Here is a 14,541-nt window from a genome sequence, read left to right as displayed (position 1 = left end):
TGTTCCAGATAGGGGATTCATCGCGGGATTTGAACTGTCGTTCGTAATTGGCAATTGAAGCTATTAGGTTGTTTCCTTTGGATTGAAAGTGCAACGAAAGTTGGAATATCGTTGGAATTTCTATTGTATTTTCAAGTTTTTGCGAGGTAGTTGCGATACCATTGCTACTAGAATTTTCGCGAATATCTGGTAGAAGAAATGCCGGTTACTCGATGGCTGCAGGCTTTTTTCCTCCATCGAATTTCACCGAGAGGCAGCCGACTGCGCGGCGATCGCGGAACGACGCGAAATAAAGAAACCGCGAGCGCCGCGCGTCGGTGAATAATGAATACACAGCATTAATTGTAATTGCGTTTCATAATTTATACCAGGCGCACGTTAATTTCACCGCGAAAATGTAATAAACGTTTCGTTTCATTGGTCGTGGTATTATTCAACCGGTAATTTCACGGTTAATTGGATCTATGGAACGGCGTCGCGTCGTTCGGCAACTTTACGGGGGAATCACGGGACAATCACGGGCCGATCCTCGCGACTGCGTTTTACTCGTCCGAGTGCCGCGTAAATTCTACGAACAACTCGATCCGTGTGTTAGAAATTAACGGAATTCCTCGTCTCGATTATTTCGCATCTCCGAAGTTTGCAGTTGTCAGTGCAAATATTTTCACCGATAATTAAGCTTCGAAGTAAACCTGTATATCGAAGCTTGGAATGTTAAAAATAAAATAGTCACCGATAGTTTTTCAATTGTAAAATTAAAGAATATCGCGTCACGTGCAACGAAACGAAACCTATAATATTGTAATTCAATCCAGTTTCTTCGATTCAAACGAAATTTTCGAGTGTTACGATGAATTTCCTAGAAATTAATCAAGAAAATTCAATAAAGGAACTTTAGTCTACCGTAGCTGAAGTTCGAGCCAACGAAAAATCACCGGGATTTCAGATTTCCCCGTTGATCAGGGTAAGACAGTTCGAAGAAGATTTATTTCGAGCGGAAGACGTCTCAGCCGAAAGTCCCGATTTTCCGCAGCCTCGCAGCGCGGCCGTCGATTTTTCCGGATAAGCTTTATGCCGGTTGAAAGCTCTTTACACCTACCTTCGGTAACCACGAGGCGCGTTTATTTTTCTTGCCAAGGCCCGGAAGGATCCGAGCCGTTTCGTCCGCTTTCCAGAACGCGGCCGAAATGACTGCGAGCTGCACGCAAAAACGAACGAATAATTCATCCGTGAAATCTTTTTGCCTTTGAACTTTCATGATCTTGGCGATTCAACCCCTTTTCCAGTGATTTCTTTGACAGCTTGATAAACCTTCTTGATAGTTAAGAACCTATCGGAAAAGAAAGGAGTTTCATATTTATTCAAATGAAACTATTATTTAATTTAGACGATGTAAATGCTATATAGATTTGCTAGATTTAGTTTAAAATTTTTATCTCGTGTCTGATAGCTTTTGCCAACGATCCTCTTCTCCGAGGATTTAGTCTAAATCCTCGTTGTGTAAAGAAAAATGAACCAGCGGATTTATGTAAATTCGAGTGGATTTCCTCGAGATTTCTTCCCTTGAAATGAGATTTTGAGTTGATTTTGATTTGAGCTTGCACGCATATCGGGGATTTCGATACAAAGGACGATGAAGTTGAATACGAGATTAATCACCGAGATGTTGATAGAATTTCTCGACCAGCAGAGCGCGATTACTGATCTTGTCCAGTGTAATTAAGATCGCTAATCAATCAAACGCAGGGCCACTCTCATCGCAGGAGCTACTTACACCTGCGGACCCCCTGTTCTATTCGTACTTGCGAACTTAGATCAATCACGATCCCAGCAGTGGCCGAAAGTGTGCCAAGTCCTGGCCCGAACCTCTAAGTTTCGCCATTAGCGCGTAGATTACTTTGTAATTCGTGCCTGTAGTTCCGTTCGGCAAAGGAAACTTGACCATCCTGCCTGCAGAGTTAGTAAATCAACGTGCTCTAAATTCCCTTGCAGCATATAATTTTCATTAAACATTTTCTTAGCATCTACGGTAGATTTTCAAGAAGACTTTCATTTCTTCCCATACACTTACCCCTATTTATTTCAACTTCGTACAATTTCAACTAACAACGCTACTTCTAATCGCGAAGTCATCGCATCGATGTGTATCAAGCGCTCGAACCCGTAAAAATCCCGTAGGATCAAAGGGACTGATCAAAACGACGTACCCAATCCATCATCCCCCTAATCCAGCGAATATCGGTTCGACGGAAGTCCTTGTAAAAGTGAATTTTTGGTCCCATCCGAGGCATCGTATCGCTGGTAACTGCGACGTCAGTGAAAGCATAAAAGAAATCCCTAAAGTCCCTAAGTATCCAACCCGCTGTCAAAACTAATCATCCGAGCAGTGCGTCAAAGACGCCCGTTAAAGCGGGAATACTGCGGAGCGGATAGCCGGAACGGTATAGCGTGTCACAAAAGACAGTGTTGGCTTAAGCCGGATCCACTGGATCGCCGGTGGACGATCAAACGCGTCCTTTCCCGGTATATTTAATCCGTCACAGGCGGGACAAACTGCGGGAATTTAATGGGCACGATAGAGTCGCGTCCGAGTGTCAGCTGTCTACTTTGGCCGGGCGGCGGCGTTTCTATATGCAAATCTACTCATAACTCACCATAGGGGGAAACGTATCGGACTTTCGCATGAGCTGGCGCTTGCGCTGAAACCGATCTCGCGAGATATCGCGTATCCCTCGGAATGGAAATCGTCGGGAGGCCGCGTCACGGCCGAAGAACCCGGAATTCGTAACGCGACGAGGATCCCGCTCGTCTCGCGGTATAATTCCCTCGACGAGATGCAACCTAATCCCGGTGACCGACCGCTGCTCCCGATCATTCGATAATTCCGATTCTCTGATAATCCTGATGATCTGATAAGCTCGCCGGAACCTGGTCGCCTTGAACGTTTGACCCTGATTAATCTGGTAGTCCCGGTAATCGGTGCTTGAGCCTGATAATTTGTTAGCGCCGAACGCTGTTGACTCTGCTAGCAGCCGAGCGTCTGGGCGGCTTCCCTGGAGGCTTTGCTGCCGGAAGTAGCGATCCTCCTTGCTCGAAGTTCAAATTAAATGTAAACTTTTCAACTTTAATGTTTTCCCAGTTTTCAGACTTCCAAGCTTTCGAGTTTCCAGATATTTAAACGTTTAAATTTTACTGCAATGATATTTCCCTTTCGGCGCAATCTCCGCTGTAATCTCTGCTTAACCGTCAAAGAGAACACAAGGCGCGAGCTCCAGGACAGAATTTTCAAGTTTCCCGAGCGTCCGTTTCGTAATTGCGACTACAACGTTGTTTACGGATCGACGATAACTCGACAGACGCGTCTAATCGACGCGCCGGCGTATCTCGAGGAGAGATCGACCGTTCGAAAGCGCGGACCGTAATTCGCGGCGACACAATGCCCGCGACGATTCGCATCATCGATGGAGGATCGGCGCGCGCGGGGGCGGTGGAAACGATAGAAACGGTGACACGACGATTCCCGGCTGACGGATGGCCGAAACGTCATCATAATTTACTCGCGGAAACGCATCCCGACGCGCGGCAATATCGAAACGGGCCAATATCGTTAACTCTAATTCGCCTGCGTTTGCGCACGCATTGTCGAGCGGCAATAACCGGATTAATAATGCGACCCGCGTCGATAATAATCGTTGGAATCACGTACCGTGCGGCAATATCGGACCGCTCGGTTTTGGTTAGCCAAAGCCGGGACCAAGAAATAGAGGATTACCAACGCCGATCGCGCGCAACGCGACGCGACGCGTCCCGCACGTTCGATTAATCTCGTTTCGTTGCCGTTTACCTTTCCATCTTTCTCTTCTCTCGGTTCCATTAAAAAGCAGAAGTTCAAACTTTCATATCGGTAGCGCGTGTATGCAATTCGCGATTACCTTTTCAAACCTGACCAATCGCTGGATGTATAGATCGGACAATTATCATCATTTTTTCGAGTAACTACTCTTTAAGTGTTCCCGAAAGTTGGATAAATAATGCTGAGTCCAGGATTCGAGTATCGACGCTCGTTTCCAACGATCGATAAGATTGCGAACTTATTGTTTCCGCTGTTCAATCGCGCGAAACTAAAAAGCACAAGAAGCCCACGGGAGAACGGGATCTCCATAAAAAAAGGAGATTTACGTGCGAAGCTACACGATTCGCTCGGCGAATCGAGGAGATAACGAGTATCAGGGATTCGGGCGCGTTTGTATGCAGCCGCACGTGGTTCCTGTCGGCTCTGCGGCCCTCTCCGTCTTTTTTTCTCCATCGCGCTTCCGTTCTCGCGTCGCGGCCGAACGCTGCCCCCCGAGCTGCGCGCACCGGGCCACGGTCATTGTTTAAGTCTATCGTGATAGCCCCGTGCCGCCGCATTTCCGGGCTCCGCGTAATCGTCGCACGCGCAATGAATTTTATGACGGATACGTGCGACGAATTTGTCAGGCGAGAAGAGATAATGCAACGCGATCCTGTCGGACAGCCCGACAACGGGACCCCGCGGCCGGCCCGACCGATTGATTTTGCGAAACGAGAGGGGACTGTCACGGTTAAACGTGACGGATTTTCTATCGCTCCGCGGTGGGAAGACTCAATCCCCTTCACAAATATTGAACGTATGTTACTGATGCTGGAAATGTTACCAAATGACTGCGAATTTTTCGATTTCCGTTCTCGCGCGGGACTCTGGGGAATTACGGTTTAACCAGATGATGCTTTGTGGAGTAACGGTTTCGTCAGATCTGTTAATTGATATAACCATCCTCATTTTTCCGAATTACACATGACAACGTTACGTATTCAGAGATTTGGCATAGTCCTATGACACGTTTCGAAACAATCTAGTATGCAATGCAACAGGACTATCGACGTATAACGCGCGATTGGCAATTTTAGAACGAAAACATCTTGAAAAGTTGCTCCACTAGTCCGAAACAAAGCAATTTCTTGTACTGCCCCATCAACTGCATTTAGAGAAAGAGAGCCCAGTTGAAAAGAAAAACTCTGTTCCGCGAGATCTTCGATCGATGCGTCGAACGGAAGCGTCGAAGGGAAGGAAGGGCCGCGCGGAACGGTTTTCGTCGTGTCTCGGGAGCGAGCTGTAAATGGCAATATTTCCCGGGAGGGTGGTAAATGGCGTGGTCCGTGGATTCACGGTCAAAGACGCCGCGCCGCGGCCGGAGCGAAGTAAACGACTCGAACGGGAACAAAGAGCAGTCGATGGAGAACGAACCGTGAAAGCCGGTAGTCGGTGAACAGTTCGCTGGAAGGGGATGGGGGCGAGCGGCGGCCGGAGGGGTAGGAAAATGCGACGCAACCTAGCCCATGATGAAATATTAATTCACGGGTCAGGGGCTGCGCTAGGCCGGAAGTGCAGTCGGCTGGCCGGCGCGCGCGGCAAGCTGTTGCATCCGGTTTCCTCGGGAGCCACGTGACGGCTCGCGAAACGAGACGTCCGGTCTGCCGAAATAAAACTTTCGACGAACTCTCTTGGCGAGCCTAACGCGGCGAGCTATTGTTGCCGATAACGGCGAGGTGAAGTGACGTTTACTTTTCCTTGAAGTCAGTTTTTCATTTAGTTCTTTGGAATTATATAGAGGTTTCGTATAGCTGAACGAAGCGTGTTATTTGATTAAGTGGGATGATTTTAGATTCTGATTGTTTGCTCAAGTTCGAGGCTTGAATCTTTGACCTAACGTTGCATTAATGCAGCAATGATTTATTTGTTTAGTTTGTTTGTTTCGGTGAATTTTCTTTTTGAATATTGTGGCTGGGAAAAGAGGATTCGGGGAGTTGCATGGTTATTTTATTGTTAGTGTGTTTTATTCGACCTGGGTTGCATGATTTTATGAATTTCATAAAGTATGAACGACGCGCGTGAAAATTTAATGGATCAAAAGCGCCGCGGATATTGCATGCCGCGTAAATGACATTCTTCAGTTGATTCGAAGTTTTAAATTTGCCACGGAGCTGGCTCATTCGGGATCCAAGGGAGTCTAATAATTTTCACTCGAGACACTCCTTTGACGTCGTGTTAAGAGGTCTAGGAAAGACTTACAAATGAGATGAAGATGAGGAGACTGAAGGACGATTTTCGAAGATTTTCAATTTTACAGTGCTGGAGTCTTCGAATTTTCGATCTGAAAAATTTGAGAACTTCTTCCCTCATCGCGAATGCCCACGTTCGAAAACCATTTCCCCAGCGTTTCGTCCATTCTGTGTCTCCCTCTCGCCACGGGGCTACTCCACAGACGTAAAGGACCCGATAATTGGCGCATCGGGACACAGAATTCCTAGCCAGCCGTCAAGATTCCCGATCGCAGTTGATCGGAGCGGAGCGCACCTGATCTCCCGTCGACCCGTCACGATCCTCTCGTTTCTGTCCCTGACGTATCTACGCGGGACAGACAGACGGACAGGCAGGCAGGCAGGCAGGCAGGTCCGGGGATCTCTGGATGGGAAGTCGATGAGGAAAATTCGATGACCCATATACAACGGTTGCGCGGCACAATACGAGGGCCGGGTCGGGCCAGGAGAAGCACAAAGGCTGCCACCGGTAGATACGAAGTGCCTCGCGACTCCGTATCGATTCAGAATCAATACGGCGTATCTCGATGATGTGTCAATGCGAAGAGCCCCGGCGTGCAATGACCTCTCTCTCTTGCTCCACGTTTCCGTCTGTCTTCCACCAGCGTCACCGTACAACTGCTTCTTGCATCGAAGCCAACTAAAGACTTCGCTAGCTAAATAGCTGCGAAGGGCTAGGGCTTCTTGCATCGACACTGACATCCGGAGATAACTTTGATGTAGACGCAACCATAGGAGATCGACTGTTCGCCGGTGAGACGGACGGTTGGATTTTTTGCGGATTTTTCGATTATAGAATCTTGCGAGTTCTGGGCTTTGTACTTGATTGTCTTTGACGTTGAATTTTCTTTGAAAGATCTCGTACGTAGTCTTTGTTTTTGGACGATTATTAAAGTCACGTGGTTGACTCAACAAGTAAAAGAATTCTGACGACGCGAATCTCCTTTTTCTCGAAGAAATTCATCAGTCTTCTAGATCTATCACCTCGCAGACACGGTAAACGTAAGACAGTGTAATATTCGGAATTTATATTAATAAGCTTGGACCTAATAATCTGTATTAGCAGCGTAACGAAACGCTTTACACGGAGTCCAGGTTCTTTGAGGACAGTGTTTGCCAGGAGCGGCTGAATTCCGGCAGAAAATTTAATAACCCGCTTTCAGGAGGATCTTTGTTTGCTTACAGAACGAAAACAGAGCGCTGCGACTGAAGGAGCCGGCCTCGTTGGCCCTCTCCGCCGGAAATTCCGGCAACTATGTGGATCCAGATGGCACCGCCATTGTGATGTCGTCTGAGCTGCTGCCCGCGCCCACTCCGGATCCTCGGGTGACATGGAACTACTTCGACGAGCAAGGGTAACGATTATTTCATACCAGTAGTCGCTCGACAATCCCACAGTTTTCGTCTTGTCATTGGCGTTATTGTCTTTTAACAATGTTACATTCAATTATTCTACGACAAAACCTTATCATCGTACGATCAGATGCTAATTATTAGATCGCAGATTTCATATGATTGCATAAAGATCTTTCAGTTTCGTATAAAAATCTGAATTTCTTAGTTTTTCTGAATTTTTCGAAAATAAGGCTATCACCGCCTAGAAATCAGTAGCCGCGAGTTCACGTTTGAAAGGCTGGAAACATTATCTCGATGACGGGAGCACGTAACCAGGTACAGATTTATTCAGGAGGCAGGGAGAGGCATTTATCGCATGTATAACGAGGCGGAGCGGGAAACTAATGTAGAACTTTGACGAAACAGTGATGAAAAGTATTTGCGAAGTAGTTAGGATGCAGCCGCCTCCCGCGGCCGGGTATCGAGAACTGAATACTAATAACCAGTGTCGGTCGTATGCATTGTTAAATGGTCGAAAAGACGTCCCCGTGATATCCAGTATTAACGCGAGCCGAGTTTACGGATTCCGAGTTTCGGAACTGGCGTTAATTATTCCGAAGGATCGGAGCCCGTAACGAGATTTTATCTTCGATGCTTTCACGGCTCGTTGGCTTCGCCGGGGAACTTTCGAATAATATCCCGGAACCGATTTTTCTTTCAAGGTACGTCTCGAGAGGAGGTCTCCGGGCGGGAGAGGATCCGTACGCGCGAAACAAATTCAATCAGGAGGCTTCCGACGGTCTTCCCAGCAACCGGGATATTCCTGACACTCGCAGCGCTATGTAAGTCGAGCTTTAATACCACAGTAACCTGAATATTTGTCGTCTGCTCGCTGGAAAATCTCTTTCGAACTTTCCATATTAATTAGACCAAGTTATAATGGATTTTGAATATTCAATGCGTTAGAAGAATATTCGATGAAACGGTAGATGTTTCATCGCATCGTTATTACCGAATATAAAACAGATGCTTTAATAACTGGTTACCCTGTATACGAGGAAAGAACAAAAACGAAAAGCTATGTATCGATTAGCTATCGTTCTCCGGAAACTTCAAATCGGTCGTCGAAATATCCACAGCTCTAGGCCGTCGCTATCGAAAAATAGGTAGTTGCACACAAAATTCCGCAGTAAGACATATTCGCCTAAAATATCCACACCCGTATCGACGCTGCAAACGCATCGACAATGCGGTTACCCGTAAAATCGACGCGCGTGGTCCGATCGTGGGAGTCCGGTAACATCCGTCGAACACGTCGTAGCGACAAAACGAGGGGCAACGTCTGTCGTTCGATCAACCCTTTCATCCATTATTACTGGGAGCTGCGCGACCGATACGAGAACGATTGCCCGTCCCAAGTGATCGCGAGGATCGCCGCGGAACACTGGGTATCGATGGAGATGGCGGACAAACGTCGTTACGTGCGAGCTGCGTCCGAGCAGCGAAGACGCCGGGCGAAGGCCGCCGCCAGGAGGAATTAGGATTATCGCCAGAAAATACCACGACCCGCTCTAAATTCACGGTCGCAGTGAATTTTGGTAATCCGACACTTCGCGGGCACCGGTTTCGTACGATTATCGTGGACCGTTCTCTCGTAGACGCGGAAAATCGCAGCGGAAGCGAGGAATTTCAGGTGGCAAACTAGCGAAACGATTCGTTATTTCGTTTCGTTCGTATTTCTCCGATTGTTCCGCGAATGAAGTGGAGATTGAACCGAAGATTATGCGATTTGGGGAATCAGAAGAATCGTTTATCGCAAGATTGAATACGTTTGTATATCGCTGACGAAGGAAATTACTCGCAGCGCGAAGAGAAATATTTGGTTATTTGTATTCCTGTCCGGCGCGGAATGAATTTTGTCTCGTTTTTCCCGTTTTTTGGAGAGTATTGTTGATTGTACGACCATTTGTGGTATTCTATATTGTCTTGTCAGTTTATTGTACCGGGGTTTCGTAAAATATTATATCGAATTTGCATATTATTCTGGCTATTATTCCCGACGCGTTTTTGGCGTCCGCCCCGGTGGAAGCGGCGTGACATTATTCCGGTCAGCTACTGCAGACAATTGAGTTGTTCGATTAAATACTGCCCCTATTGTGTAACTCGAATATACACACATTTTTATATACGCGGTGTGTTTTATGGCGAAACTGGGTTGACATCTACAGATTGTTCTCTCGAGCAAAAAATGTTGCAAAACTGATATTCTTAGTTCAATAGCAAAAATATAAAGAACCGTTCTAACTCTGATTAGCAACATTAAAAATTATTATGCTTATGTAACCGAAGTTCGTCCCTCCATCGTGGAATTAAGAGATTATTCCTTCTTTTTAACGTCGCTTGTGTGACGACGCACGAGTAAGAATTATAAACGAATGCACTTAAAAGTGATAGAAAGTTAACAAGAATACCAGGCAACACGTAATTACTCGACGTTCGATTAAACGAAGCGAAACTCCTCGAAACAATCGAAGAAATTTTCAATCAATCCGGCACGTATACACGCGCGTGCATACAATACAGAGGCCGCCGGTAAATTATAGACGCGAGCGAGCGGAAAAGCTTTTAATTGAAAGTCGTTGTTTCGGATGGATTCTTTTTTCATGCCATCGTATTCGCGCCATTTATTCCATTCGATGGCTCTGTCATCGCGTCCTGGATCTTTCGTCGCGTGGCAAAAACCGTTTGTTACCGTGAACGAAAAATTGTTGTCCAACGGAGACGGTCAACACCTTCGACCGGAGTCAATGGAACGGGAACGATTTATCGATCAAACTTCGAATAACTGGTCGCAACAATCGCGACAAAGAAAGAACTTGGCCGAGAGAAAAGAAAACAGAAAACGTAGGCTTCGGAAAATTTTCAATTCCGCTTCTTTCGTTTTTCAAATTTTTTCGTTTAAAATATTCACGACCTGATTCAACATAGCGGAGATATTAAATCTTACGAATGCTTCTATTCAGAGAGCGATAATCCTATCAGATAATTCAATCGGGGATTTGAGAAACGCTAAAATCATACAGCACGACCTCGATCAATTTATTTCTCGCCTTCTAGATGTCTCAGAACGTTGAGAAAATTGAAATTCATTGATCTAGATTCTTGAACTGAAATTGGATAATTTCCGAAAATCTGTACGATCAAATTTCGCGAGTGCATTTGAAAAATTTCTTCTCAAGCCTAGATTTATCTAAACTGTTAATCGCGTAATCGACTGCTACTGCAATTACCAGTAGTTAACGATATTCCGAACAGAAACAGCAGAAATTTGCGAAGCAGCCAGCTCGGTCGAAGTAAAATCGAGTATCGAGTCGGCCTCGTCACAGGACCTCGAAGGTTCGACCGCAGTTTCGGCTTCTACACGGTGTTCGGTATCGGAATTGAGTTTGGTCGGGCAACAGCGCGAGCCCGCGGCGACGTAAAATCGGCAACGTTAGGCGAAAAGGGAAGGACGTTTCTTTTCTTGTTGAACGAGCGTTGGCGGCTGCGGCGGCGGGTTTGATCCGGCGCGCCGGGAACAGGCCTGGAAATCCCGTTCCTCCCACCGAGGCGAAATGGGATTGAGTTCGCCAAGTTTAGGGGTCTGCCGGTTAATGGTATTGCTTGCTCTCTACACTTCTCGCCTGGCTAGAGCTAATAAAAACATCGCCCCAGCCGCCTTTCTTTTCGTGGCTCGCGTAAAGTCGCTACCTAAACGCGGCCCTTCGCGATCCAGTGTTACACGGGTTACAAAATTCCTTGGGGGAAAGTATCAATAATCCGTTTTATTAACTCCGTCGGCAGATCTGTGTCGCTGGTGGATTTGGAACAGTTGTTTTGCTGCTAGGAAGCCAACGCGGTTCAGTCCAGAAAAGAAAAATCGAGAAAATGAATGTTTTGGCTTCTGAAATGATTATACAATATATTCGGAAGCTGTAAAGAGAATAGTAAGCTATTGGCCTAGAGAAAATGAAGAAATGAATCCTTGAAAAACTAAACAGAATATTATTTATTCCGTTAAAATGTACAGAAATCAGGAAAATATCAAAAAACCGACTTCACCGCATTGACTATTCTGCCTATTCACAAGCGATAACTCCTCCAAGACTAAAGCTTACCAATCAACTTAACCCGCAACGAGAACCACTTCCCACAGAAATTCTCCCTTCGAATGTAAAGAATCCCGCAGAAGTCTGAATTTGATTAAAACGATCGAACAGGGATCGAAAAGGTAGGAAACCGTCTCTGCCGAGGTGACGTGTCCTCGATGCAGGGCAGGTGTCGATCGATACCACTTTGAAATCGAAAGGCTTGGCTTGTATTCGCCGTCCGGGAATGCATTTTCCGGCGCTGCCTTTCCGACTGTCTCCGCCGTGGCAGGAGGGCCCTTCAATCCTCCACGGTGATCTAATTTCCTGGGTACTCCGGACCGACCCTCTTTCGCCCCCCGGGTCGACTGTATCCTGTTTCACGTGAACAGACGCCCGCTCAACAAGTAACTCGGCTCCGTCCGCCCTCTCGGTCGCTCCGAGATCCTCCGTCGACGGAATCCCGAGGACCCAGACGCGTCTCGCGCGCCCGCGATATTTCAACGAACGCGACGACGAAGCGTAGCAGCCACCGGAGATCGAAAAGCGGAGCGGAGACTTCTCACGAAACTGAAAAGGCGTCCTCCGAGACGACTCCCGGAATTGTTTCCCTGAAATTTATCGGGTTCAAAGGGTCCGGAGCGTCGCGCGCTCCTCTTGACGCCATTTTGAAATCGGAGGTCTGGCTTCGAGACGAATACGATTGATCGGAGGTATTTCTTATTCGAGTAGGTTGCGTCGAAATGTGCCGTTTCAGTTTTCAAAGGGGGGTTGGGTTCTTCTGAAGAAAATATAAAGCATGGTTCAACGATACGATAAGCTTTAAAATATTAGAAAATAAGGACTTAGTAAACGTGTAGCAGAATACACGCACCGACTATTGGAAAAACGAATAACAAAGGCAAATAGGAAAGATGAATGAAGTGGCGGTCTCGATTTATCCACGCCGTTCCTTTTTCCCTCTATTTTCTTTGCCATTAAACGACCGTATCGAAACAAATACATCATCGAATAAACGTCACTAAGTGACGCGTCCGCGCTGTTGCTGATTCGTCGTTTACAATATTCCGGCGAAATATCCCGGCCCCAGTTATCTGGTACGGTGAACGCTCGAGGGAAATATTACGCGCGATCGTTCGAATCTGTTAATTTTGCTCACTTCGTTTCAATCCCCGGTGCGCGCAGTTTTTCATAGAAATGAAATACTGCAGTATTTCAGAGAACGAAACGGTCATTTCGAAATTGAGGAACGGAGAACGGAAAGACGCATTTTCGGAATCTGAACGGAGAGAAATACAAAGAAAGAAAGCATCAAAGAAACAGAGAGCGATCAATTGCTCTTTACAATGCTGCAAACTGGAGTCGAAGAGTCCGACGGCGGAGTCTCGAGGAAACGCACGGCGGGCCGGTCGGCCGACGCAATGGCGGCTCGGCGGAGTCGTCCGCCATTTACATAACGGTCGGCCGCTATCGGATTTTCGGGGACGATCGCGCGATTGGGTAAACGTTACGAACGATCGGCGGCCGCTACGCAAATGACATTTAAACAACAATTTACCGTGCTATTCGCGTTACAATGAATATTAATAGAGTGGGGAGGGCGTCTACACCGTTTCCCCGCGTTACAGTCGGCATTCTTTACGAGGTCGTTCCGGCGGCGTGTAACTTGGCGTGCGCGGGTCACTTCAGAGCGATATACCGACCAGTTAGTTTTAAACGCGCGCGTGGAATTATACATTCATTGGGCCCGGTTCTCGTGAAAAAGAAATTCGAACGGGGAACTTATTGCTTCTAATGATAGGGGACGAGGCGGAATTGTCGGTTGAACTTTAAATAAAACACGGGTCGAGTGAAAGCTGGCTCTCCCTTCCGTGGTAAGACGCTGTAACTTTATCGTCGTATAATTTACGAAGGGCACGGAGAACATTTTCATTACCTCGTACAAAATTCCTGTAATGTCCTTCGTGTAATTGCAGATTGTATCAGGATTTTGCTGATTTTAGATACTGGATTTCCTAGATTCCGATATATTCGTTTCCAGATACTGTATTCCAAGTTCCCTAGATGCAAAATGCAAGTTGATTCAACTTGAACTTTGCAAATCATCGAGTTAATAATCAACTTGTTATTCCTCGATGATAAGACTCATGCCTAATTAACGACTAATCCTCGGCAGCACACAGGAAAACGACCGTGCTGCCCAGCAACCAGTTTCTCTCCACCGACGCGAAACAACAGCTGAATTCGATCAATGATTAATCATCCGCGTCTTTTATTCACGGTTTACGCATCGAGCTAATGGCGGAGCGGACAGATTGACGGTAATTCGAGGTAGCTGAATCTTTTAGAGGTCCATTTCGGGCCGCGGCAGTCAGAAACAATCAGAGCCTGGAAACAGGTCGCGTACTGACATGTTTAATGCAACGATCGGTGCACAACCGCACCGGAGCAGGTGCATAAATAATTTAGCTTTCGATGTTACGTATAAGCGATACAAGTATTCCATTATCGGGGACGGGATAAGAAACGCCGGGACACGGGACTTGGAACCTAGGCCGCCGCGACCAGAAGGAAAACACCCCGACGTAAATAATTCATGAGGAGCCGGAGCTGAATTCTGACATACGGAAATGTTGCTTCTTAACGTTATAACTTTCTTCGATCGCATTTTCTTCCGTTCCCTTCGGGTTCTCGCGAAAAACACTCGTTCCCGCGAACTTCGAGCCGAGTTTTCAACTAAGATCGCGAAAGTTCCGGCGCTGAAACTATCGGACAAGTCGAAATGACTTATTCCCGATTCCTTTTCTCCTCATTATTAATAAGATAAGGTTTCCTTTTTGAGAAGTTCGTTAATGAATCGATATGTCAATGCGTTCGATTGATATTTCTGAAACTTCAGAAGTGAAATTGTTTCAATGAAATTTAAAGAAGCGAGGAAAGCGAGTGGTAAATTCGAAAC

The 14,541-nt window shown here is 46.6% G+C and overlaps 1 protein-coding gene across 1 annotated transcript in view; it reads left to right on the top strand.

Moving 5' to 3' along the window:
- Window positions 1-14,541, top strand: part of Pgant2 (polypeptide N-acetylgalactosaminyltransferase 2) — a 220,397-nt gene that overhangs the window by 162,153 nt on the left and 43,703 nt on the right. The window contains exons 2-3 of the mRNA XM_031989325.2: window positions 7,306-7,475; window positions 8,178-8,297. Of these exons, the coding sequence (XP_031845185.1) occupies window positions 7,306-7,475; window positions 8,178-8,297 (290 nt within the window). The remainder of the gene's footprint in view (window positions 1-7,305; window positions 7,476-8,177; window positions 8,298-14,541) is intronic.

Source organism: Nomia melanderi, chromosome 9 (genome assembly GCF_051020985.1).
Source record: "Nomia melanderi isolate GNS246 chromosome 9, iyNomMela1, whole genome shotgun sequence".
Lineage (NCBI taxonomy): Eukaryota > Metazoa > Arthropoda > Insecta > Hymenoptera > Halictidae > Nomia > Nomia melanderi.
The sequence above is the reverse complement of the archived record's forward strand: the minus strand, read 5'-3'. Positions and strand labels throughout refer to the sequence as shown.